The 27,961-nt window shown below is 41.5% G+C and overlaps 1 protein-coding gene across 7 annotated transcripts in view; it reads right to left on the reverse strand.

Moving 5' to 3' along the window:
* LRP1B (LDL receptor related protein 1B) overlaps positions 1–27,961 on the reverse strand; it is a 1,569,499-nt gene that overhangs the window by 238,818 nt on the left and 1,302,720 nt on the right. For all 7 annotated transcript variants that reach the window (XM_056534716.1, XM_056534714.1, XM_056534720.1 and 4 more), the window contains 5 exons: positions 24,726–24,839; positions 19,491–19,640; positions 17,930–18,052; positions 16,280–16,399; positions 13,993–14,121 (listed from right to left, as the gene is read on the reverse strand). In XM_056534716.1, coding sequence (XP_056390691.1) covers positions 13,993–14,121; positions 16,280–16,399; positions 17,930–18,052; positions 19,491–19,640; positions 24,726–24,839 — 636 coding nt within the window. The remainder of the gene's footprint in view (positions 1–13,992; positions 14,122–16,279; positions 16,400–17,929; positions 18,053–19,490; positions 19,641–24,725; positions 24,840–27,961) is intronic.

Raw genomic sequence — 27,961 nt, forward strand, 5'->3', positions numbered from 1 at the left:
GGACTCTGAACCTTTCAGAGAACTGATGGCTTGTGCTGAGCCGAGGTGGAGAGTGCCAAGCCGTCATTTCTTTCCGAAAAAGTAAAAATATTAAAAAAGATGGACAGCTCACAATAAAAATTTAACAAGGTAAACTGGGTGCACCTGTACCCTCAGGTGAAATGACAATGGAATGTAAAATAATAGAGTTCCCAGTCCCCAAAAAGGTTGTACAATGGATGTTTGGAAAGATGCATACATTTTATTATAAATAACTTTTACACATAAAATTTCTCACAGAGTCTGATTTGCGACATTTCCACACGTTGGAATTCCACCCTCCATATGTTGGACCGAACAGAGAAAAGCCATCACTAATTTCTTAATGATCCAAGCGGATAGGGACTCCCCTGAGTAACTTCAATGTGAACCAGTGGCAGCTCATACATGACACCTGCAGTTTGCTCAGGCCCTTTGAGGAAGCCACATTATTAGTCAGACACAAGGACTGCGGGATGAACAACATCATTCTACTGCATCATTTACTACAACCCGTGTTGTAAACGATGGCTGGTCAGGCCACTGGAGACGTGGTGCCTACATCTCATGGCCACATTCGAGCACAGTTTAGGTTTCACAAAATGGGCGATTTTTATAGTCATATGACAGGAGAGGAGGAGCAGGAGCAGCCAGAGGGTTATGAGGAAGACGAGAGCGGACCCAGACACACCGTTACAGTATGCAGTGGAGATGGAGGCATGGAGTCCATCAGTGTCACTTGCACAAATGGCACGATGCATGCTTGCTTGCTTGCGTAGTAACCGGCGAATTGTCACCATTCAGCAGCGGGATGACTTCTGGCTCTCCACTTAATTGGACCCTCCCTACCAGCACAAAATGGGAGCCTTTTTTACACCCACTAAGAGGGAGGACAAACTTACCTACTATAGAGACATCCTACATAGTCAGTTGGCCGATGTCTATCTGCGCCATCGTCCATCCTCTTGCAGGTCTGACTTGGGGGGGCCCTCTGCACTCACCTTCCTCTCACCATGGCTGCTGGGGAGGGGTGGGGTTGCAGGAGCAGTACCTGCTCCATCAGCAGCAGCCTGAGTCTACAGTCGCTGATGAGTAGCTTTCTTCACCCGCATAGTGAAGCAACTTATCAGCAGCAGGTAGACCTGGAGCAGGACCTGAACCAGCAGGTGGTGACATACCTTGACATGACCATGCCAACACAGTTTGAAGATCCGTTGGATTTCTGGGCAGTCAAACTTGATTTGTGGGTGCAACTAGCAAAGTTTAACTTGGAAAAGCTGTCCTGCCTGGCCAGTAGTGTGCCATCACTGCCTGGCCAGGTGTTTACTATGGCGGGGGCCATAGTAACTCCAAAGAGAACTCATCTGTCTACGAAAAATGTAGAGAGACGGACCTTTGTGAAGATGAATGCCTGATGCATCAAAGTAGATTGACCATGGTGCCACACCAACACGTCACAAATATGGATAGTGCAAAGCATATTTAAGGCGCTGCTCCCCAGTTACAGACATTCCTCCACATCAGACCACAAGCAAGTATTGAGGATATGCATTAGCTAAAATATAACTTTTCTTAGGATAAAATATATGCACCCCAAGTTTTTTTTTTATATCTAAGAAAAGGAAAGGTGTGCAAAAAACACCATGTGCCACCTACACCACCAAGTATTAATGTGATGCAAAGACCTGTAAAAGGTGGAAGGGAACAACCTATGGTCCATTGTAACTGGTGGGGGGAAAAACTTCCCCTGTAAGGCCCTACTCTCGCATTATTAATTCCCTTCTTGGCAAGTGTTACTCGCCCAAAAAAAGGTGGCCCCACAAAAGAACCTCTCCCTATTTTCACCTAAAAACACTGCCATTTTCCCCAGGGTTTTTAGGTGGAAATAGAGAGAATTTCCTGTGTGGGGCCGCCCTTTTTAGGATGTGCAACACTTGCCAAGAAGGGAATTAATAGGGCGAGGGTAGTGCCTTACAGGGGAGGTTTTTACCCCGACCGGTTACAATGGACTATACATTGTTCCCACATTTTAGAGGCCTTTGCATCACATCCATACTTGGTGGTGTAGGTGGCACATGGTGTTTTTTGCACACCTTACCTTTCCTTTCCTGTTTCTTTCACTGGACAGCCTTTTCAGTGAGATGGAAGACCACTTTAAGGATGATAACATCTGTATTTCAGCATTCTCCTGCACTGGCAGTGCCTGTCCTATACTGTCTATTTGGATCGTTATAACAGCTTAAGAAGCTTTTTTGTCTCATTTTCTGGCAATAAATATAGCCTTCATTTAATGTGAAAGCACCTTTGAACTTGCAGTAACCTATGTACGACCGAAAATTCTCAGTTCACGGTTCTTTCTTTAAATTATTCCTACCGTGCCTGACACATTTACTCTATTTACTATTAGAATGGATTCCATTATGACAGGGAAACAATGACTTTCTTTCACCTACAGAAAACCTCCTATGGGAAACCTGTTGATTAATCTCTGAGATAAATGCTTCTTACAAGAATACAATCCACTCTCCAGTGAAGTATAGGTTGAAATGAAACAAAATGAGCGGTAACCTTGTCAGTAGGGTATATGCTCCTTTGGCTTGAGTTGAGTCACTAAGAATCTATATCATTCTTCAAAGAAACAAGATTTTAGACTTTTGTCAGCAGGATTATTCCTCTGTTTCTTTCTCTAATGTTATCTTTAAGAAGGTTTTTTCTCCTAAGTATGTTCTAAGCAAAACAGATCCGGACACTTATGCTGCTGGCTGGGACGTCACTTCTTCAGGAGACCTCTGGATATCGTCTTTAAAGATTTGCCATTTTTTAAAATACTCCTTAAAGTTGCTTTAGTAAGGAGAAATTGATCAACTCCTTAAGTCATGTCTGAAGTGTGTCAGACTGGCCTCATGCTGGCATATAGCACAGTTTAATGAATGGAGCTATAGATCCACTCCAGGAAAGAGAGGAAGCTATTTCACTATTTGATTCATGCTGGGGAAAACTATATTTGAAGGGGAGCAATATTAACTGTATGTACCGGAGATATAGTCATTGACATGGGTTCACTTCTATAGTCCTATCGTAAGACATCGGGGAAACAACAAAATTCTATGAACCCTGAAAATTAGAAATCCAAGACTGATAAATTAGAAATTTCCAAAATATTTTCCCAAATTAAGACCTTAAGGGATTTTTCGTGACTTTAGTATTAATGACCTGCACCTTTGATAGGCCACCAGTACTGGAGCAGTGGGAGGTTTGAATCACATCTCTCCTCCTAAAGAAGCCATGTCCCCTAACTTTTTACTCAAGCACATAGCAATATATAATCATCTATCTATCTATCTATCTATCTATCTATCTATCTATCTATCTATCTATCTATCTATCTATGCCTTATCCATCTTATTTACAACTTTTTTTATATGTCTATATATCTATCTATCTTTCTAACTATCTATCTCATATCTATCTATCTATCTATCTATCAAGTAAGCTGCAGCACTCAAGGCTTCCAAAATGAAAAGTGTTTATTCCATGTTAAAGGGGTACTCCACACCCCTAAACATCTTATCCCCTATCCAAATGATAGGGGATAAGATGTCAGATCGCTGGGGTCCCGCTGCTGGGGACCCCCGGGATCTCGGCAGCAGCACCCACCTGTACGGCTTCCTCCTCACACCGGTAATGCTGGAGGCTTCGGATCCCGACCACAATGGCGGACGAGCCCCATGTGATGATGGGAGGGGGTGTGACGGACCTCCCATAGACTTGCACTGAGGGGGTGGGACGTGACATCACACGGGGCGGAGTCGTGATGTCACGCTCGCCCGCCATTGTGGTCGGGATCCGAAGCCTCCAGCATTGCCGGTGTGAGGTGGAAGCCGTACAGGTGGGTGCTGCTGCCGAGATCCCGGGGGTCCCCAGCAGCGGGACCCCGGCGATCTGACATCTTATCCTTTATCCTTTGAATAGGGGATAAGATGTCTAAGGGTGCGGAATACCCCTTTAATACAAAGCAAGCAACGTTTCTGCTGCCAATGCAGCCTTTCTCAAGAGGCTTGAGAAAGGCTGCATTGGCAGCAGAAACCTTGCTTGCTTTGTATGAACATGGAATAAACACTTCATTTTGGAAGCCTTGAGTGCTGCAGCTTACTTTTTGGATGTGCAACAGGTCTTGACCGAGGCTACCTCGCTGTGTGCACCACCCACACAAAGAACTTGATGTGCTGCTCTACAAGTTTGTTTTTGCCTATCTATCTATCTATATATCTATCTATCTCATATCTATATATCTATCTTTCTCATATCTATCTATCTATCTATATGTCTAACTGTCTCATATCTATCTATCTATCTATCTATCTATCTGTCTATCTCATATCTATCTGTCTATCTATCTATCTATCTATCTATCTGTCTATCTCATATCTATCTATCTATCTATCTATCTATCTATCTATCCAGAGGCGTAACTTGTAGCTTCTTGGCCCCAATGCAAAATCTGCAACAGGGCCCCATGTGTCATTTATAATACTGGTCTCTTATTGGGCAGAAGTGCAATGGGGGACCCCTTCCGAACTAGGGTCCCAATGTGACTGCCACCTCTGCACCCTCTATTGTTACGCCCCTGTATCTCTCTATCTATGTCTCTATCTGATGTTTTTTATGTTGTTCTTTCAGAAAGTTTTCAGAAATGGCATACTGTACATTAACATTACTCATATCTCTCCAATAAATTGGTATTACATGTGTATTCAACATTTGGGTAATTATGTACATTAAGACTAATGTACCTCAAGTTTTCAAGGATGGAAATGAGCATTGTGCCAGCGCATTTCTGTTTATCATCAGGTGTATTGAGTTTTCAGCACTAAAAGTAATAAAATCTAAATACATTGTGTACAGCGAAGCGACTAAGTACCTATAATATCTATGTCCATGACCTTCCCTTACATTATCTATTTTAAATTCTAGATCTACAATATTTCAGCACTGACACTCTGGTACAATTAGCATTTACAGCTGTTTTTCCCAACCAGGGTGCCTCAAGCCGAAAAACTACAACACCCAGCATGCGCGGACAGCTGAAGGCTGGGAGTTGTAGTTTTTCAACAGCTGGAGGCACATCAGTTGGGAAGCACTGATCTTTAATATATTGTATGTATGCATGCAGAATAAGGCTGTATTCAGAAGGTTACACTAACATTTATTTGTGAGATAATTAATTACTGTAAAAAACAAAAAAACAATAAGAATAAAGAAATAAGAGCTATTTCGGTATGGTGCTCCCCCAATGGATAAACATGAGGCAAAAATATGAGTTAATTAAATGCATATAAAGGTGGCAAAGAATATTACACTATAAATAATGTAGTATAATGTCTGTGTTAAAAGGGGTACTCCGGTGGAAAACATTTTTTTTTTCTTTTTTAAAATCAACTGGTGCCAGAAAGTTAAACAGATTTGTAAATTACTTCTATTTAAAAATCTTAATCCATCCAGTACTTATCAGCTGCTGTATGCTCCACTGGAAGTTCTTTTCTTTTTGAATTTATTTTCTATCTGACCACAGTGCTCTCTGCTGACACCTCTGCCCATGTCAGGAACTGTCCAGAGCAGGAGCAAATCCTCATAGTTCCTGACATGGACAGAGGTGTCAGCAGAGAGCACTGTGGTCAGACAGAAAATAAATTAAAAAAGAAAGGAACTTCCTCTGTAGTATAAAGAAGCTGATAAGTACTGGAAGGGTTAAGACTTTTAAATATAAGTAATTTATGAATCTGTTTAAATTTCTGGCACCAGTTGATTTAAAAAAAAAAATTCCACTGAAATACCCATTTTTGTAAAAAACCTTAAGGACCAGGCCATTTTACACCTTAGGACCAGAGCGTTTTTTGACCACTGTAACTTTAAACATTAATAACTCTGGAATGCTTTTAGTTATCATTCTGATTCCGAGATTGTTTTTTCGTGACATATTCTACTTTAACATGGTGGAAATTTTCTGTGGTAACTTGCATCTTTTCTTGGTGAAAAATCCCCAAATTTGATGAAAAAATTGAAAATTTAGCATTTTTCAAACTTTGAATATCTCTGCTTGTAAGGAAAATGGATATTCCAAATAATTTTTTTTTATTCACATATACAATATGTCTACTTTATGTTTGCATTATAAAATTGACTAGTTTTTACTTCTGGAAGACACCAGAGGGCTTCAAAGTTCAGCAGCAATTTTCTAATTTTTCACAACATTTTCAAACTCACTATTTTTCAGGGACCAGTTCAGGTTTGAAGTGGATTTGAAGGGTCTTCATATTAGAAATACCCCATAAAAGACCCCATTATAAAAACTGCACCTCCAAAGTATTCAAAATGACATTCAGTCATTAGGTGTTTCAGAGGAATAGCAGCAAAGTGAAGGAGAAAATTCACAATCTTCATTTTTTACACATGCATGTTCTTGTAGACCCAATTTTTGAATTTTTACAAGGGGTAAAAGGAGAAAAGTTATACTTGTATTTGTAGCCAAATTTCTCTTGAGTAAGCACATACCTCAAATGTCTATGTAAAGTGTTCGGCGGGCGCAGTAGAGGGCTCGGAAGCGAAGGAGCGACAAGGGGATTTTGGAGAGTACGTTTTTCTGAAATGGTTTTTGGGGGGCATGTTGCATTTAGGAAGGCCCTATGGTGCCAGAACAGCAAAAAAAAAAAAACACATGGCATACCATTTTAGAAACTAGACCCCTTGAGGAAAGTAACAAGGAATTAAGTGAGCCTTAATACCCCACAGTTGTTTCACGACTTTTGCATATGTAAAAAAATAATAATAATATTTCACTAAAATGTGTTTCCCCCCAAATTTCACATTTTTGCAAGGGTTAATAGCAGAAAATACCCTCCAAAATGTATAACCCCATTCCTTCTGAGTATGGAGGTACCCCATACATTGACCTGAAGTGCACTACGGGCGAACTACAATGCTCAGAAGAGAAGGAGTCATATTTGGCTTTTTGAGAGCAAATTTTGGTCAGGGGGCATGTCCCATTTAGGAAGCCCCTATGGTGCCAGAACAGAAAAAAAACACATGGCATTGTTCTGGCACTATGGGGGCTTTGTAAACACACGTGGCTTTCAATTCCAGACACATTTTCTCTTCAAAATCCCAATGGTGCTCCTTCTGTTCTGAGCATTGTAGTTCGCCCGCTGAGCACTTTACATCCACATTTGGGGTATTGTCTTACTCAGAAGAAATGGGGTTACAAATTTTGGGGGGCTTTTTCCCTATTTTCCCTTGTGAAAATGAAAAATTTAGGGTAACACCAGTATTTTAGTGAAAAAGAATATTTTTTTTCATTTTCCCATCCAACTTTAACGAAAATTTGTCAAACACCTGTGGCGTGTTAATGCTCACTATACCCCTTGTTACATTCCGTGAAGGGTGTAGTTTCCAAAATGAGGTCACATGTTGGTATTTATTTTTTTTTTGCGTTTATGTCAGGCTAACCCCTGTGCAAATCACCAATTTAGGCTTCAAATGTACATAGTGCGATCTCACTCCTGAGCCTTGTTGTGCGTCCGCAGAGCATTTTACACCCACATATGGGGTATTTCCGTACTCTGGAGAAATTGCGTTACAAATTTTGGGGGTCTTTTTTTCCTTTTACCTCTTGTGAAAATAAAAAGTAATGGGCAACACCGGCATGTTAGTGTAATAATTTTTTTTTTTTACACTAACAGGCTGGTGTAGACCCCAACTTTTCCTTTTCATAAGGGGTAAAAGGAGAAAAAGCCCCCCCAAAATTTGTAGTGCAATTTCTCCCCAGTACGGAGATACCCCATATGTGGCCCTAAACTGTTTCCTTGAAATACGACAGGGCTCCGAAGTGAGAGAGCGCCATGCGCATTTGAGGACTAAATTAGGGATTGCATAGGGGTGGACATAGGGGTATTCTACGCCAGTGATTCCCAAACAGGGTGCCTCCAGCTTTTGCTAAACTCCCAGCATGCCTGGACAGTCAGTGGCTGTCCAGAAATGCTGGGAGTTGTTGTTTTGCAACAGCTGGAGGCTCCATTTTGGAAACACTGCTGTAAAATAAGTTTTTTATTGGGGGGGGGGACAGTGTAAGGGGGTGTATATGTAGTGTTTTACCCTTTATTTTGTGTTAGTGTAGTGTAGTGTAGTGTTTTTAGGGTACACCGCTGGAGGTTTACAGTGAGTTCCCTGCTAGGAGTTTGTGCTGCGGCGAAAAATTTGCCGCAGCTCATACTTGAAGCAGAAAACTTACTGTAAGCCTGCCCGTGTGAATGTACCCTGTACATTCACATGGGGGGGGGGGGGGGGCAAACCTCCAGCTGTTTCAAAACTACAACTCCCAGCATGTACTGACATGTACTGCATGCTGGGAGTTGTACTTTTGCAACAGCTGGAGGCACACTGGTTGGAAAACCTTCAGTTAGGTTCTGTTATCTAACTCAATATTTTCCAACCAGTGTGCCTCCAGCTGTTGCAAAATGACAACTCCCAGCATGTACTGATCACCGAAGGGCATGCTGGGAGATGTAGTTATGCAACAGCTGGAGGGATCGCAACTACAACTCCCAGCATGCTGGGATATGCAGTTTTGAAACATCTGGAGAGCTACAGTATAGAGACAACTGCAAACTGTGGCCCTCCAGATGTTGCAAAACTACAAATCTCAGCATGCCCAGACAGCAATCAGTTGTGTGGGCATGCTAGGAGTTGTAGTTTTGCAAGATCTGGAGGGCTATAGTTCAGAGACTACCATATTGTGGTCTCAAACTGTAGCCCTCCAGCTGTTGCAAAACTACAACTCCCAGCATGCCCAAACAGCTGTCTGGGCATTCTGGGAGTTGTAGTTTTGCAACATCTGGAGTGCTACAGTATAGAGACCACTATATAGTGGTCTCGGACTGCAGCCCTCCAGATGTTGCTAGGCAACTTATCGGCTTCCGTCGGAGCTTGCTGCACGACATCGCCGCCCGCCGATCTCCGACGCCGATCGTCGCCCGCAGCCTCTGCAGATCGGTAAGTGGACTCCGGTGCCGGTCCCCTGTCATTTCCCTGATCTGCCCCACCTATTGTGGGTGGGCAGAACGGGGAAAACAAAAGTTAACCCCCCCGCCCCCGATCTGCTATTGGTGGTCGCGTCTAGACCACCAATAGCAGGGATAGGAGGGGTGGCACCCCTGCCACCTATCTCCTATCTCTTCAGGGGGATTGTGGGTGTCTTAGACACCCGCGATCCCCCTTATATTCCGGGTCACCATAGACCCGTAATGACCCGAAATTGCGCAAATCGCAAGTGTGAATTCACTTGCGATTTGCGCCGATCGCCGACATGGGGGGTCTGATGACCCCCCTGGGCATTTGCGTTGGGTGCCTGCTGATAGATATCAGCAGTCACCCCGGTTCGGTCCCCGCCCGGCGCGCGGTGGGGACCGAAATTCCCACGGGCGTACAGGTACGCCCTTGGTCCTTAAGTACCAGGGAGCAAAGGCGTACCTGTACGCCCTTGGTCCTTAAGGGGTTAAGAAACCCAAAGTGGTCACAGCACAGGATATAAAGCATCCTTTTAATTCAATCCAATAAAATCCAAACAACACAAAGTAAGGTGCAACCTGATGCGTTTCAGCCCTATCGGGCCTTAGTCATAGAGGACTCCTATGACTAAGGCTCGGTAGGGCGGAAACACGTCAGAAGGGGAGGTTTTACCTTAAGTTTCTTGAATTGCACCTTACTTTGTATTGTTTGGATTTTAATGGATTGAATAAAAAGGATGTTTTATATCTTGTGCTGTGACCACTTTGGATTTTTTATCTTAAAGATGGTGAAGGAGGACTGAGGAGAGAGCTATCCAAATTTTTTTCTTTTGGATTCATAATGTCTGTGTTACATGGTCACTGGCAGACAGATTTCAATGCTCTCTTGCATAATTTTCATGGCACTATACACTATTATCACCATGGAAAGCAGAGAAGTCATAATAAGCTAGGAATGCTTTATACATCCCCAGGTTATTGGTAACAGATTAAGTGGAATCCAACACTGCTTTACCTACCTGGCACACTTTCTGCCTTTGCCCAGGAAACCCTGTAGCAGTAAGCAGAGACAATGCTGGACCTAGGATTGGTAAACATTATTTTTGTAATTACATTTTTTTTTCTTCTTTTTTTTATCATGTTCACTGACTTATTATGGACTACAATGGATTTGATAGACTATGTGGAATTAGTGGATTTTCAAAAAAAAATAATAAAAAAGTAAAATGGTCAATAAGGGTTTTCATTATAATATTTTTTTATAATGCTATAAAAAAATTTTTATTTTTTTAACTGATTCTTGGCTTAGTAGTGGGACTGTCTCCTAGATCTATCTTTATATTTAGTGTACTTTATGTTTGGCTTTCTGAAAGTTTTCAGAAACAGTATACTGAACATTAACATTATTCACATTGTTCAGATTCACTTATTTAAAAAAAATTATAAAAAAAAAAGAGAAAAGGAAAAAAGACATAATGTATTCATTTACTGGTATTACATATACAATCAACATGTGGGTATTTATGTACATTAAGACTAATGTATCTCAAGTTTTCAAGAATGGAAATGAGCATTGTGCCAGTGCATGTTTATTACCAGGTATCTCAGTTTTTAGCACTAAAAGTAATGAATTGTAAATATATTGGGGGAGATTTATCAAAGGATTTAGACTGGTTTTTCCTGTCTAAATTTGTTGCACAGAAAGTCGCAGTCTAAATATGTGCGACTTTTCTGCGACTTTTGCTTTAGAGGATTTTTAGAACATGATGCATTCTAGTCTATTTTAGACAGAAAAATGCATTGGTGCTGAATTTATCATTGGTGCTGAATTTTATCGGGAGAGGTAGCAAAGCCGGGGGCTAGTGGGGAGAGGGCACTCAGAGATACCACATATTTTTATTTATACTGTTTTTTTCTTAAATGGGAAAAGGGGGGGGGGTGATTCAAACTTTTATTAGGGGAGGGGTTAAATGATCATTATTCACTTTATTTTTTCTCTTTTTTTTGCAGTGTTATAGCTCCCATAGGGACCTATAACACTGCACACACTGATCTTTTACATTCATCAGTGGTTTCTCATAAGAAACCAGTGATCGATGATTCTGCTGCCTGACTGCTCATGCCTGGATCTCAGGCACTGAGCAGTCATTCGGCGATCGGACAGCATGGAGGCAGGTAGGGATCCTCCGGCTGTCTTGTAAGCTATTCGGGATGCCACAATTTCGACGCGGCGATCCCAAACAGATCCCTGAGCTAACCGGCATGGTTTTACTTTCACTTTAGGCGCTGCGTTCAACTTTGAACGCCGTGTCTAAAGGGTTAATAGCGCACGGCACCACAATCAGTGCTGCGCGCTATTAGCCACAGGTCTTGGCCGTTGTTAGAGGCCAGGCCCGACCCGCTATGGCCATGGCCCCGCGTTATAGAACGGGAGCGGACTCATGACGTACCGGCACGTCATGGGTCCTTAAGGGGTTAAAGGTCACCAGAGGTATTAACAAAGGTCCCTGGTCATATAGGCATATTATAACCCCCTGAAATATCACCATAGACGTCAGCAGAGGTCCCAGGTTCTGTAAGCATATTACTGCCCCCTGAAACTGACCACACTTAAAAGTCCCTACCGAGGACAGCCTTGGAAAGAATAAAATTGTCATGTTAAATGAGGTTAACTTTATTTGGATTTTTATTAATACAGCTGGATTGTTAAATAATGTTGAGCGCAAATATTCGAAATGTAAATTTTTACCTCGAACATCGTCACTTCGCGATTTCGCAAACATTTAGAATACAGTGATACATATTCGTAATGACAAATATTTATCTTTTTTTATGCGAATTTATGCAAATATTTATGGGAATAATGGCACTTCCCGACTGGACACTGATCCACCCCTTCTTTTAGGTAGAAATATAATTGCGCATGGGCACTATGTGAATTTCATTACAAATTTTTGCATGGAAAAAAAAAACATAGCAAATATGCAAATTTTGCGAACATAGGACGAATATTCATCCATATATTTGCGAAATATCGCAAATTCGAATATGGCCCCGCCGCTCGTCACTATTGTTTCACAAACTAAAGTGTGATAGTTAAGCCAAGCAGGACATATTACAATATTCCAATCCTCTCATGCAGGGACATTCACCCTGAGATTAATTCGGAGACAGACGCATGATTTTTCACAATTGAAGTCAAGTGTGTTTCATTTCAATAAAGCAAAAGAGTGCATCCGTGAAGGTGCTTTTGGATTACACATCCACTCAATACAGTATCATTTCACAGGCTGTCACTCAAATATGTCTAACATCGAAACATGGAGATGGCTACACACATAACATCTCTGCTGGATTCTCTGCAAAGCGCAGAGACTTGGAGTTACACGTACATTTGGAGACTGTGTTGAGCTATACATTATAAGCAAATCAATTCCCAGTAGCCATGATGGGTTTCCTAATGAGGAGCATAGGTTTCTAGCACAGTGTGTGACATGTTTTTTTTTCAGGTTTGCTTGCTTGGTTATCTTTTACACCCATGGTCCTGTTATAAAGAGAATAGAAAATTCTTCCACCTATTTGCTTCTATCTTGTCATGTTCTATCATGTACATAGCAGAGCCTGAAAAACTCTGCATGTTGCTATGTGGTGCCACTCAACAGCTCTGAATTATAGAGCATTGCTTGGAATACGGCAATTGATAAAGCATGCCACAATTTTTCTATATATTATAAAATGTTATTAGTATCATCATTATTATTATTATTATTAATTCTATTTAAATAGCACACACAGAATCCACAGCACTGTACACTTTTCACTCAAACTAATCAGTATGTTTTGAAGTATGGGAGGAAACCCACATAAACAAGGGGAAAACATACAAACTTCTTGCAGATGTTGTCCTCAATGGGATTTAAAGGGGTACTCCACCCCCAGACATCTTATCCCCTATCTAAAGGATAGGGGATAAGATGTCTGATCGCGGGGGTCCCGCCGCTGGGGACCCCCGCAATATAGCATGCGGCACCCAACTGTTTCTGGTCCGGAAGCGCTGGAGGGTCTGGGTCCCGTGCACTGGAACGGAACGGCCGTCACGCCCCCTCCCATAGACTTGCATTGAGGGGACGGAGCGTGATGTCACACGGGGGCGGAGTCGTGATGTCACGAACTTACGTTCCCGTGCTCTGGACCCAGACCCTCCAGCGCTTCCGGAGCAGAAACAGGTGGGTGCCGCATACTATATTGCGGGAGTCCCCAGCGGCGGGAACCCGCGATCAGACATCTTATCCCCTATTCTTTAGATAGGGGATAAGATGTCTAGGGGTGGAGTATCCCTTTAGATGCAGGACCCCAGCTGTGCAAAGCAACAATTCACATGAAGCCCAATAGATATTCTACTTTTTAAGTCATTGGCTACTGGCTGAAGTGCCATATATTGTATATAATGCCATTTTGCTAATTTATTTTAGTATTTTGTTTGTATTCATGAAAACCAGTGAAGATTTTTGAAAATATAGTTTATCAGTATTCTAAAAAGAATATGTTCAAAAGAGGCTTTAATAGGTAATGGTGCATTCATACCACATTTTTTTGGGATACAGAAGCAGTATCTGGCAGGAGAATTTAAAAACTGGCTGCTGCCATATCCTAGCTGAACCAGCACGGCACCCATTCATTGGGTCAGATAGTGACACTGGTCAACTCATTTTTGGTCTATATTCAGTTTTGTTGCTGGACTGAAAACTGTGATATACACATTATTACATAGTAGGGGTGACAATGATCACAAGAAAGATCCTGCAAGGCTGTGTTAGTGTCATTATATTATAACCTAACACTGTAGTAAAGGTACACCGAGCCTCTGACATGGATGTGTTAATACAATCTATCTGTAATCAATGGTTGGACTTACCACAGCCAGCAGTAGAAAGTTCATCACTACCATTGGGACAATCTCTTTCTCCATCACACAGCCAATGGAAAGGAACACAGGCGTGGGAATTAGGGCAGCTATACATATCAGAAGCACAGGTCACAGCACCTGAGTCATGAGGAATAGGGGGAAGCCAAGAGAAATAAAGAAATAGAATAGTGATGGAAGGAAGAATGGAGGGAAGGAAGAAATAATGGAGGGAAGGAAGGAAGAATGGAGGGAAGGAAGGAAGAATGGAGGGAAGGAAAAAAGAATGGGGGAAGGAAGGAAGAATGGAGGGAAGGAAGAAATAATGGAGGGGAGGAAGAAAGAATGGAGGAAAGGAAGGAAGAATGGAGGGAAGGAAGGAAGAATGGGGGAAGGAAGGAAGAATGGAGGGAAGGAAGAAAGAATGGAGGGAAGGAAGAATTGAGGGAAGGAAGGAAGGATGGAGGGAGGGAAGGAAGGAAGGAAGATTGGAGGGAAGGAAGGAATTTATAGAAAAAACAAGATATAAAAGATATAGAAAAAAAAGGGACATGAAAAGGTAAAATACAGTTGAAAGGAAAATAACACACAAAGAAAAATACAATCAAAGGAAAAAGAGAAATAGGCAAAAGAATAAGGAATTATAAAAGATGGAAAGAATAAAGGAAGGAAAACAGGAAGGGAACGAAGGAATAGAATAAAAGATGGTAAGATGAGGGGGAAAAGGCAATAAAGAAGAGCAAAGAGAACATAATATACAGAGAAAAACAGAAGAAGAAATGGTGGAAGAGGAATGAAAGAAGAAACATAACAGAGGGGAAGAAAAAAAGGGAGACTTGTTATTTCTTGTTAGCAGCTTAAGGCAGTTTTTACAGTAACAGTCTGGGAAGTGTAATATTACAGAAATGTGTTACCGGGGGTCTCCATTGGGACTGTCATACAATTTATCTGTTCAGTATTTCCAGGAGACAAATTGAATTATTAAGCCTCTTCCAGTAATGTAATATTGATAAAGGAGTGCACTTTATACAGACAGTATACAGACAGTATACAGGAACTGGTGAAACAACAAGCTTGTTTACTATACAACAGACACTACGGGGAGGATGTATTATTAGGGGAATTATTGCTGTTTTGTTATTTCTGACGCATTATGCTTGCACATTTTTAGCAAAATTCATAAAAATGTGCAAGATTCTTCATATGTTTATAAAAAAAAATGGACCTGTTTACCTTTGGGTTGAGTGTGTAAAAACCAAGAGCCTCCATTTTGTGACCAAGAGTGCTGCTGCAACCTTCTTTTTTTGTATACTCTGTATTTGCCACAGCAGCGTGCACCCGTGTATTAGGTCGTTGTGCTGGTTTTTGTGTAACTTAGGAGGAATAGCACCCTCTGTAGCCGTGCACCCCTCCCCTTTATCTCTGGAGGTATTTTAAATTCATAATGGATCCAGCATGTCAATCAGTCAGAGGCTATATGCCCAGCAGAGGTGAGAGTTATGAGTGTTAGGCACAGAATGTGTGCTAGTGTCCCATCCGAAATGAGGCCACCTCCACGTGGTGGATGGGGGGACACATTTTGATCAAAAAGTGCGCCAAGAGCCTCCATTTTTGGAGTGCTGCTGCAACCTCTTTTTTTGTAAAAACCAACGGTGTGAATTTTATTGGGTGATTTGGGTGACGCAGGACTTGATAGAGGATACTTTATGCCACAGAAACTGTAACAAGGTTCAAAAAAATGTATTACAGTTTTCATGGAATAAAGTATTCTCTATCAAGGCTGGACTATGTGCGAGTAGCACTGACAAACAATGGTGTTCGCCTCTGCAAGTTATCACCTCCATCCTAGTGATTAAAGGGGTTCTCCACTGCCCCAGCATTCAGAACATTTTGTTTTAAACTCTAAATGGGAGTTGCGGGGGTCATGATGTCATGGCCACACCCCTCGTGATGTCACGTCACGCCCCCTCAATGTAAGTCTATGGGAGCGGGCATGGCAGCCGCCATGCCCGCTCCCATAGACTTCCATTGAGGTGGCGTGGTGTGACGTCATGAGGTGTGTGGCATGACATCACGAGGGGCATGGCCATGATGCCACAACCCCTAAATCTTTTATTTGGACACAGTGTAGTTGGTACAGGTATCTTGAGTCTTGTTATCTTGAGTATACATTGCATTTTAGTTATATTATACTTGGTTTTGCTATCAAACATCCATCTCCTCTATAAATTATACACCGCACTCCATGCCGGTTCCCCAATTGTCTTTTTGGAATCACCAGTTGGTTAGAAACACCTACCACAGATGTCATCACTTTCGTCTGAACCGTCCCCACAGTCGTCCTCTCCATCGCACATCCATTGTTTAGATATACACTTGTTTTTTGAGCAGGCAAACTGACTCCATGAGCATGAAGTACCTAAGGGGAAAAAAGTTGTGTAAAAAAATCCAGAAAGTTCAGGGTTTTTGTGTAGTTAATCACAATTGGACACCTACATGAAGATACTCTCTCTACATTGCTTACGGAACATATAAAAAGGGTTCCTCCTGATGGGAGCCAGTATTCCCATAGGAAACTGCCACATTCTGGATTCTACTGTAACTTTGATAGCAATGCTGGAGGCTATATGTGGTGGCAAACGGAGTCTATACAAATAATGGACACTCCATTGGCACTTCTTGTGCCCCTATGTGATGCCTTTAGGAGTCACCATACTCTACTCTCGAATCTAAGCTTTTAAGGGAAAATAAGTCCATAGTAATGTGATGTAGCATTTAATTTTAAAAAGTTGGAGGCACATGGTGCAGTAAGTGCCTGTATAAGTTTATGGCCACCATATTACAGATCCAAACAACTTAATATAGATCAGGATCTTATCTTTGGTAAGGGATTGCAATGTACCAATACATCCAATTTTCCTATTCAGAACCCTCAGGTTCCATATGGCCTTGAAGGGGTACTCCTGTGGATTATTATTATTTTTTTTATCAACTGGTGACAGAAAGTTAAACAGATTTGTAAAAATGTTCTTAATACTTTCAGTACTTATCAGCTGCTGTATGCTCCATAGGAAGTTCTTTTCTTTTTGAATTTATTTTCTGCCTGACCACAGTGCTCTCTGTTGACACCTCTGTCCATGTAAGGAAGTGTCCAGAGCAGGATAGGTTTGCTATGGGGATTTTCTCCTGCTCTGGGCAGTTCCTGACATGGACAGAGGTGTCAGCAGAGAGCAATGTGGTCATACAGAAACATAATTAAAAAGGAAAAGAACTTCCTGTGGAACATACAGCAGCTAATAAGTACTGGAATGATTACACTTTTTAAATAGAAGTAATTTACGAATCAGTTTAACTTTTCTGTCACCAGTTGATTAAAAAATGTGCTTCTGCTTCTGCGACCTGTCCATGGTCCTAGATAGGGTAGAGTCTGGCATCATGGCATTGCACTGCTGCGTCGCGTAAACCATTCTGATGCTGGCTACAGAGTAATAATTCATTAAAGCTGCCTGGAGTACTGTTTCTCCACCCTATCGTTACTCCTCCCCTATCTCTGCAGTAGCCCAGGGGCCACACTCATCAATAGCAGCAGCTAACTAAAGAATTGTGCAATGATAAAAGGTCAGGCTCTGCCGCAGATAGACCGGCCTGATGCAGTGATACCTCTTTGAGATAACCACCCAAATACACTGGCCCAAGGGTAAGTGACAATGCACCCGGCCTATCATGGGGACTGCAAAATGCAAATAGACCTTCAACTCCAAATTAAATTGATGGCTGGTTGACAGTAAATCTTCTTGAAACAAATGTAGAGGAGTTCTCTCATCTTCACTTATAATGATTATGGACATACAGGAGATGAGAACGTGGTGAGGACCAAATTATAATTATTTTTTTGCTAGGACATTGATTTATAGGCATAAAGCCGATGAATGCGATTCCCATCACTCACCACAGTGCAGCTCATCGGTCCCATCCTCACAGTCTTTCTGGCCATCACATACCCATGTATTTAAAATGCACCTCCCACTGCGGCAGGCAAAGTAATTTTCTTTACATTTTTGTAGTTTTTTTGCTGGGTAAAAAAAAGAATAAAGATAGTTTTAAATGATGAAGTATTTTTTTTGTAATCATTTCTATTCTATTGATGTTGAGATATAGGGCTTTAAAGGAGTAGTCCAGTGGTGAACAACTTATCCCCTATCCTAAGGATAGGGGATAAGTTTGAAATCGCGGGGGGTCCGACCGCTGGGGCCCCCTGCGATCTCCTGTACAGAGCCCAGGACCAGGGAAGGGGGCGTTTCGACCGCTGCACGAAGCGGCGGCCAACACGCCCCCTCAATACAACTCTATGGCAGAGCCGAAGCACTGCCTTCAGCAATCTCCTGCTCTGCCATAGAGATGTATTGAGGGGGCGTGTTGGCCACCGCTTCGTGCGGAGGTCGACACCCGCTATCTGGCTGGAGAGCCTGGCCCCGTAAAGAGAGATCGCAGGGGGCCCCAGCGGTCGGACCCCCCGCGATCTCAAACTTATCCCCTATCCTTAGGATAGGGGATGCGTTTTTCACCACTGGACTACCCCTTTAACTATAGAGATTGTACATATTTTAGACACATAAAGACCCTGGTATTGAAGGGGGTCTCTCCGTCATTTAAGAAGCCACCAGTATTGTATATGGCACAATGCGCGGTTTATTTACTAAGAATGGAGTGTAGTTTTCTTTGTGGGTTTTGATTTCCGACAGGTATTTTCCCGAGGTATTTACTAAGGTTTCCCTTCATTTTGAAACTTTTCCCTACATTTTCCTTTTTTTTTTACACATGCTCTGATCTGCCATGTTTTCCTCATCTCAAATCCATGCCCCTTTTGTCGAGACCACACCCACTTTATCCCATGACCACGCCCCCTTTTCAGGTTTTTCTTGGAAAATGGAGTTTTTTTTTTTTTTTTTGGGTCGCAAATTGTGTCGCATGGAACGTGCGACACAATTTGGGTGCAAAACCCGACAAAAAAGAGTTGGGATCATGTTAGTAAATAAACCCCAGTATGTTGGTGGGGCCCATATTACAGATTTTACATTAAAACATAGCACACTGACAGCAGACAAAAAAATCATATGGTCCTATTAGTTTAGTCTTGTTATGCGTCTGTTCAGATACAAAAAAATTATATTATATTGACGGTGTTCTTTGTACCAAATGCCTTCCTTTTACAGAAATTATTCTCCTAACCAAGTATCTTGCCTTCCTGCAGATTAGACATTTATTCCAACGACACAATGGCACATTCTATTCAATGACATTGGAAGCTTATAAATTTATTATAAAGTGTGGACAAAAATGTCTCAAAATTGGCTAAAACAATGAAACGTTCCTTGCATTGTGTTAGGAAATGGCAGCCCTCCACCGAACGTCTCCTAATTTCATATCTTTGTAAATTCAGCATTTTATTATGCCGTGATATTACCATGACACAAAGCCAAGTGGATACATCAGCAGAAATGGGAAATTACCTGGGCATTTTAATTCATCGGAATAGTCCCCGCAGTCGTTTGCGCCGTCGCAGATCCATTCTGGCAGAATGCAGAGGGAAGTGGAGTTACAGGGTATAAATCCGCTCTTTTTCACTCCGAGCTTGTAATAATGAGAGCAGTCAGTATTGTCTGGAGGGTGATAGAAGATCGACATGTCCACAGAAAACTCATCAAACTTTATTTAAAATGGACGATTAGTGGAATTCAATGGTATGAACAACATCATGTGAGTGTGGATCATCATTGTGGGAACATAGGTGGCAATATTTTTCAGCACTTTGCATAACCAAAGACTCTTTATAGATAATAAAAGGGTTGTCTGGGAATAGAATTTTTTTTTCCCCATAAAACAATGCCATTCTTGTCCAGGGATTCATTTAAACTGTAATACCAGACATAGGCTGTGGACAAGACTAGAGCTGTTTCTGGAAATAGAACCAAACCCTTTATTTTTCCCATGATGATTTTGATGTTATAAAAAGCTAAATTAAAGAAAATTGTAAATACTAAGAAAAAATATCAAATGGACTGAATGTGAAAATCAAAATTAACTTTTTACACACGACTAGACTATAGCTTTAGGTGTTGTCCAAATGACCATATGAAGATCAAACACTACAGATGTGCCCACCCTTACCTTTTCTTATGTTTAGTTAAAGGGGTATTCAGGGGAAAAAAACTTTTTTTTTTTTTTTTTAGATCAACTGGCTCCAGAAAGTTAAAGAGATTTGTAAATTACTTCTGTTAAAAAATCTTAATCCTTCCAATAATAATAAGCTGCTGAAGTTGAGTTGTTCTTATCTGTCTGGCAACAGTGCTCTCTGCTGAAATCTCTGCTTGTCTCGGGAACAGAGTAGAAGAGGTTTGCTATGGGAATTTGCTTCTACTGTGGACAGCTCCCAAGACACGTGTCATCAGAGAGCACTTAGACAGAAAAGAACAACTCAACTTCATCAGCTCATAAGTACTGAAAGGAATAAAACATTTTAATAGAAGTAATTTACAAATCTGTTTAACTTTCTGGAGCCAGTTGTTCAGCTCACCACTACCACAATGCCTGTGCCAGGATCCTGCCCCCAACCCGTGCAATACTTCAGATGAAGAAAGGAGAACGATCCAGCGTGCAAATCCTAAAGGCAAGGTTCAGCTTTACAGTGATCCCTAAACTTACAATGGCCTCAACATACAATAGTTTCAACATACAATGGTCATTTCTGGGCCATTGTAACTTGAAACCAAACTCAACATACAATACGACAGACAATCCAGATCTGTGAAACATGTCAATGGCTGGAAGAACCGACCAATCAGAATGGGCATTTTACTAGTAAAACACTTGTATTACTGAAGTGTATGCATTGACTGGTGTCTGGTAGCAGCCCCTACAGTACAGGGAGGTATTACATGTTCTGTACTACTCTTTACCTGTATTACTGAAGTGTATGCACTGAATGGTTTCTGGTAGCGCCCCCTACAGTACAGGGAGGTATTACATGTTCTGTACTCTTTACCTGTGCCAGGGTTAGCTGCTCCTTTGGGCACCAGGTGGGGGGCAGCACCATTTTACTTTTTTAGGACACTGTGTGTACTGTACAGGACCCTGAAGAAGCTCCTGTCATCTACATAGACAGTGATTACAGCTCCCAGCAGATCTTTATTACTTTTATATGTAAGGACTTGCTTTATCTATATTAGTTATCTACTTATTTTTATTTAATCCTCACATTTTCCTAATTTTGGATGAAATTTTCAGAACCAATTACCAGGTTTCCATAGAGTTATGGTCTCAACATACAATGGTTTCAACATACAATGGTCATCCTGGAACCAATTAATATTGTAACTTGAGGGACCACTGTATTGAAATGGACGGACAAAAACAATCACACAGGTGATAGCACACCTAGGAGACCATCAAACGCATTTCCATTTCCTGGATCATTCTCCTTTATTCGTCTGAACATGAAACTAGTGACAGGTTCCTTTTAAGGATTCTAGTTTTTTTTTTCTACTATACAAATGAAATACAGTATCTCAAAAATCAGATCGAAAGCAAATGTTTTCCAGCCACATGAAACTTTGGAAATCTGTTCAGTATGATTGTACGATGCCTCCTATTCGTCGACTTGTTATTACCACTTGTCGCAAACAAAGGTGGACCTTGAACTGACAGACCTTAGTTTATCACCAACCCCAGGTAGATCACGTAGGCTGAGATGTCCTTGTTGCTTGTCCCAGTGGTTAGGAAACCAATGATAAACTGGAGCAACAGCATGACGTGCACAGAGGCAAACTTCTGCACAGACAGATAGTCGGATTAGAAGAATGCAACAAGTGAAATTGGATGTCTCATACCAAGTCTAGGACATTAAGCACTGTCTACACAAACCATCTGACGGTGATTGCACAACATTGGGCTACGAGCCAGATGTCCAGCTACAGGTGTTCCCCTGACCTCACGCCTCCAATCTCAAAGGCTTTCATGGTGCAGAGAAAGATGACAATGGAGGCTGGCATCGAGGACTATCCTCTTTAGTGTTGAGTCCCCATACAGTCTTGGGAACAGTGATAACAATAGATTGGTCTGAGACCATGTGAGTATCACCTTAAAAAGGCTTTCATAAGGGGACCTCACCACAGTCCTCCTCCTAGGATGATGGTATGGGGTGGCATAATGTATGGTAGCAGGAACCCTTTAAGGCTTCATTCCAGGTACAGTAACAGCTCAGTGTTACATTGATTTGGTCAAGGAACCAATGGTACATCCATTTCTCTGAAATGACCCAGGAGCTGTTTTTCATCAGAACATAAACTTGTCTCCCATCAAGCACATCTGGGACAAATTTTTGGTCTAAAATGGCTATAGAAGCTGTCAGAAGTGGATTTTAATGATTAGTGTGCCCAAGTGCATTCAGCGTGGCAGAACATTCCTTAGACAACCATTAATAATCTCATTAATAGCATGTCAAGGTGTGGAAGAGTGTCCATTAACACTCATACTCAATATTACATAATTACATATTTATATGTAATTACATTTTTTTTATTTGTATTTGCATATCATTTACATGTCTATCAATTTAATCATCATGTGACACAAATTTTTGGATATGTTGAGCTAATAATAAATGTAAAGAAGGAGAAATCTGTAGCTGCAATAAAGCCATGAAGCAAAGATAAAATTATTCTACTATATGTTTGTATGGAGGTGTATATATATATATATATATATATATATATATATATATACAGTACAGACCAAAAGTTTGGACACACCTTCTCATTCTAAGTTTTCTTTATTTTCATGACTATGAAAATTGTAAATTCACATTGAAGGCTTTATAACTATGAATTAACACATGTGGAATTATATAGTTAACAAAAAAGTGTGAAACAACTGAACATATGTCATATTCTAGGTTCTAGCCACCTTTTGCTTTGATTACTGCTTTGCACACTCATTCTCTTGATGAGCTTCAAGAGGTAGTCACCTGAAATGGTCTTCCAACAGTCTTGAAGGAGTTCCCAGAGATGCTTAGCACTTGTTGGCCCTTTTTGCCTTCACTCTGCGGTCCAGCTCACCCCAAACCATCTCGATTGGGTTCAGGTCCGGTGACTGTGGAGGCCAGGTCATCTGGCGCAGCACCCCATCACTCTCCTTCTTGGTCAAATAGCCCTTACACAGCCTGGAGATGTGTTTGGGGTCATTGTCCTGTTGAAAAATAAATGATGGTGCAACTAAACGCAAACCGGGTGGAATAGCATGCCGCTGCAAGATGCTGTGGTAGCCATGCTGGTTCAGTATGCCTTCAATTTTGAATAAATCCCCAACAATGTCACCAGCAAAGCACCCCCACACCATCACACCTCCTCCTCCACACCAGCACACCTGTGAAGTGAAAACCATTTCAGGTGACTACCTCTTGAAGCTCAACAAGAGAATGCCAAGAGTGTGCAAAGCAGTAATCAAAGCAAAAGGTGGCTACTCTGAAGAACCTAGAATATGACATATTTTCAGTTGTTTCAAACTTTTTTGTTTTGTATGTGGTAGCCCTTAGGGGTGTATAGTAGTGGGGATGTTGTATCGGTAAATGAGGGGTTAATGTTAACCCTATAGTTCGTGACGCCAGGCTGAGGGCTAGTATGCTGAGGTAATTCTCCGGCCTATCGCCGCCTTTCCCAGTAACGATAGGTGCATGAAATTCCACAAGGAGATTTAACATGAACTTAAACAACGTTACTTAAGTGCTTACGGTACACCCAAGGCACAGTAACAGTCTAATATAACAGTCTTTATATTGATCAGTGACTGACAGTTGTTGCGGACCTTGAGGTATTTAGAAAGTCTCTGAATTTAGGGTAGATATTGCAGATTGGTCCGGATTTAGGGATTAGATTAGGTCCGGTGATGCTGCAGAGTGTCTGGGGATTGATACACTCTCGATTTAGCATTGATCAGCCGTTGCCGCAAGGCTCAGGCCTAACTCACTGCGAGAATAGCTGCGCAGGTCCTTCTCGGTTGACAGCCCAGGAACAAGAGAGAGAATAATGACCGCCGCTACCTTATATGGGCAGGGGCGGGGTGAATCTGATTGGTCCGAATACCTGTCATTCACTCGTACACAGAATTATGGGATTGCATACGTCATAGGGACCTCCACAGGTCCTCAAGCAGAAATACCATAGGGTTCACCTAGTCACATGACCCGCAGGTCCTAGTATGCTACGCGCAGGTAATTAACTATTTATTTACATTTATATAACTATATTTACATAAACCTTGCATAAGTTACTGGTTTACTAGATGGAATAGAGGTGACAAGGGGTAGACTATTCAACATGGACCCCTACGTCCTAGGGACTCTGGCTATGGGGACCCATACACATAAAGGGACCGCATAGGATGCGGTACTGGGACACCTCATGTATATAATTCCACACGTGTTAATTCATAGTTTTGATGCCTTCAGTGTGAATCTACAATTTTCATAGTCATGAAAATAAAGAAAACTTTGAATGAGAAGGTGTGTCCAAACTTTTGGTCTGTACTGTATATATATATATATGTATATATATATATATATATATATATATATATATATATATATATATATATATTTTTTTTTTTTTTTTTTTTCAGGGAATGGATAAAAACAAGCTAGAGAAAACATTCCTATGAACCATATTCAAATGATTTTCACATGAAACCCTTACTGCAGTTCTTTTCATCTGAAGCATCAGAGCAGTCAATCATCTGGTTACATTGAGCCGATTTAGTAACACAGGTCCCATCGGTGCAGCGGAACTCCGTAGATGCACATGTGGAAACTATAAATTGTTTGAGAAAATAAAAAATGTTTATAGAAAACAGATATAACATTGGAAGCAATGAATAGCCTGTATATATGTATGGATAAACCTAGATGTAGAAAATTATGTATTAGTAATAACATTAATAATGCATTTCCTTCGTCTTTTGAAATCGAAATGTTGTTTATTCTGTAAAATATGAATTTTATATGACTCTGCTGCATAACTACTGTAGATAATTGATCACTCTGGAAGCCCCTCTGGTTACAATGATCTATCCTAGGATTTTGTAAAATGAAACCACATTTAATATTACAGGCTTAGCAGTTCATGGAACTGTCTGAACTAATTGTACTGCACTGCTTTCTACCTGTACTGCATGTATTGCACTGCTCTCTACCTGTACTGCATGTACTGTACTGCTCTCTACCTGTACTGTACTGCTCTCTACCTGTACTGCATGTATTGCACTGCTTTCTACCTGTACTGCATGTATTGCACTGCTCTCTACCTGTACTGCATGTACTGTACTGCTCTCTACCTGTACTGTATGTACTGTACTGATCTCTACCTTTACTGCATGTACTGTACTGCTCTCTACCTGTACTACATGTACTGTACTGCGCTCCACCTGTACTACATGCACTGTACTGCCCTCTACCTGTACTGCATGTATTGCACTGCTCTCTACCTGTACTGCATGTATTGTACTGCTCTCTACCTGTACTGCATGTTTCTGAACGGCTCTCTACCTGTACTGCATGTATTGCACTGCTTTCTACCTGTACTGCATGTATTGCACTGCTCTCTACCTGTACTGCATGTACTGTACTGCTCTCTACCTGTACTGTATGTACTGTACTGCTCTCTACCTGTACTGCATGTATTGCACTGCTTTCTACCTGTACTGCATGTATTGTACTGCTCTCTACCTGTAGTGCATGTATTGTACTGCTCTCTACCTGTACTACATGTACTGAACTGCCCTCTACCTGTACTACATGCACTGTACTGCCCTCTACCTGTACTGCATGTACTGTACTGCTCTCTACCTGTACTGCATGTACTGTACTTCTCTCTACCTGTACTGCATGTATTGTACTGCCCTCTACCTGTACTGCATGTATTGTACTGCCCTCTACCTGTACTACATGTATTGCACTGCTCTCTATCTGTACTACATGTACTGTACTGCCCTCTACCTGTACGACATGTATTGATCTGCTCTCTGCATGTACTGCATGTATTGCACTACTCTCTACCTGTACTGCATCTTCCGAACTGCTCGTTACCTGCCTGTACTGCATGTATTGTACTGCTCTCTACCTGTACTGCACGTATTGCACTGCTCTATACCTGTACTGCATGTTTCTGAACTGCTCGCTACCTGTACTGCATGTATTGTACTGCTCTATACCTGTAATGCATGTTTCTGAACTGCTCTCTACCTGTACTGCATGTATTGCACTGCTCTTTACAAGTACTGCGTGTATTGATCTGCTCTCTTCCTTTTCCACATGTATTGCACTGCTCTATACCTGTACTGCATGTATTGTACTGTTCTTTACCTGTACTGTATGTACTGCACTTCTCTCTACCTGTACTGCATGTATTGCACTGATCTCTACCTGTAAGGCATGTATTGCACTGATCTCTACCATAACTAGATAATCGGTACTGCCTTCTCAATGTACATGTATTTTACTGTTCTCTACCTGTACACATTTACTGTACAGCCCTCTACCTGTGCTACAGATGTAGCCACCCTCATCTTGATATCTGAAATTTTATGATATTGTACTGCACTTCTAAAGTTGAGTTAAGGAGGAGTGGTCCCCGGGGAGCGCCGCTCCAGCAGCTCCCCGGGCAGAAGAAAGCGGACGGCCATCTGCTCAGGTTTAGTCACATGCAGGTCTGTTTTTGTGCCGTCCGCTTTCTTCTGCCCGGGGAGCTGTTGGAGTGGCGCTCCCGGGGACCACTTCTCCCTATCTTTCAAGACCGACAAAATTGCTGTTCGGAACTGGATGCCGGGCTGCCAGAGGACCCTATGAATACATAGTATTTCCTTCATGCGAAAAACAGTGTTGTGACTGCAGCGCAACACGAATAGGTGAGTGGAACAGTATTACCTATCTGCACTCACCGCAATCAGTTTTACTGGCTATTTTAATGTGTTCCCATATATATATATATATATATATATATATATATATATATTTTTTTTTTTTTTTTTTTTTTTTACGGCACTTAGATAGCGCCATTTTTCTGTTCTTATCTCTTTTTTCTACATATACTAAAGTTGAGTTAATTCATCCTAATGTGTTACACACACTTAAGTTTAACATTACTCCTCTATAACTTATCTTGTTCCCTGGTGAATTAGGATATCCCAACACAGCATATTGCTAATGCATTAGAGATGAGCGAATTTCTGAAAAATTTGATTTGGCCGATTTGCCGAATTTTCAGAAAAAATTTGGTTCGGATCTATTTAAAACAGCTATTTCTGGCCTACAGAGAGGCTCAATAGGGGTGTAGAACACTTTTCCTTGTCCTAACATGCATAGGGAGTGCGCTGTGTTAATGAAATAATACTGTTATTTAGTATGACATGGCGATTACAGGCATCAATATTAGAATCACTGTCGCAGAGCATCTGGATGTGGCCGATTTTTTATGTTATTTTCATTTAATTTAAATTAATTAACATTTTTTGATTACCCATTCTGGTGAGCATCAAGCTGGCGGTCCTCCGCCAGGGGAGATACCACCTATTCCAGCCCCTGCCTCTCAGCGTCCCCCTGACTGTGAAAGTGAAAATGTTTCATTTTATCAGTTATAGTTCATTGTTATCGCTCCAAGCTGTTTAATTGGATTCTTGCGATAATTCCACAGGTAATTTATGATGACGACCATAGGGCCTCAGTCTTGAAAAGAGTACATCAATTTTTTTTAAAATTTAAGATTATATTAGATTCCCAAGTTTAACCCCTTAACGACGCAGGACGTATATTTACGTCCTGCGCCGGCTCCCGCGATATGAAGCGGGATCGCGCCGCGATCCCGCATCATATCGCGTCGGTCCCGGCGCTAATCAATGGCTGGGACCCGCGGCTAATACCACACATCGCCGATCGCGG

The sequence above is a fragment of the Hyla sarda genome, chromosome 8 (genome assembly GCF_029499605.1).
Source record: "Hyla sarda isolate aHylSar1 chromosome 8, aHylSar1.hap1, whole genome shotgun sequence".
NCBI classification, from domain to species: domain Eukaryota; kingdom Metazoa; phylum Chordata; class Amphibia; order Anura; family Hylidae; genus Hyla; species Hyla sarda.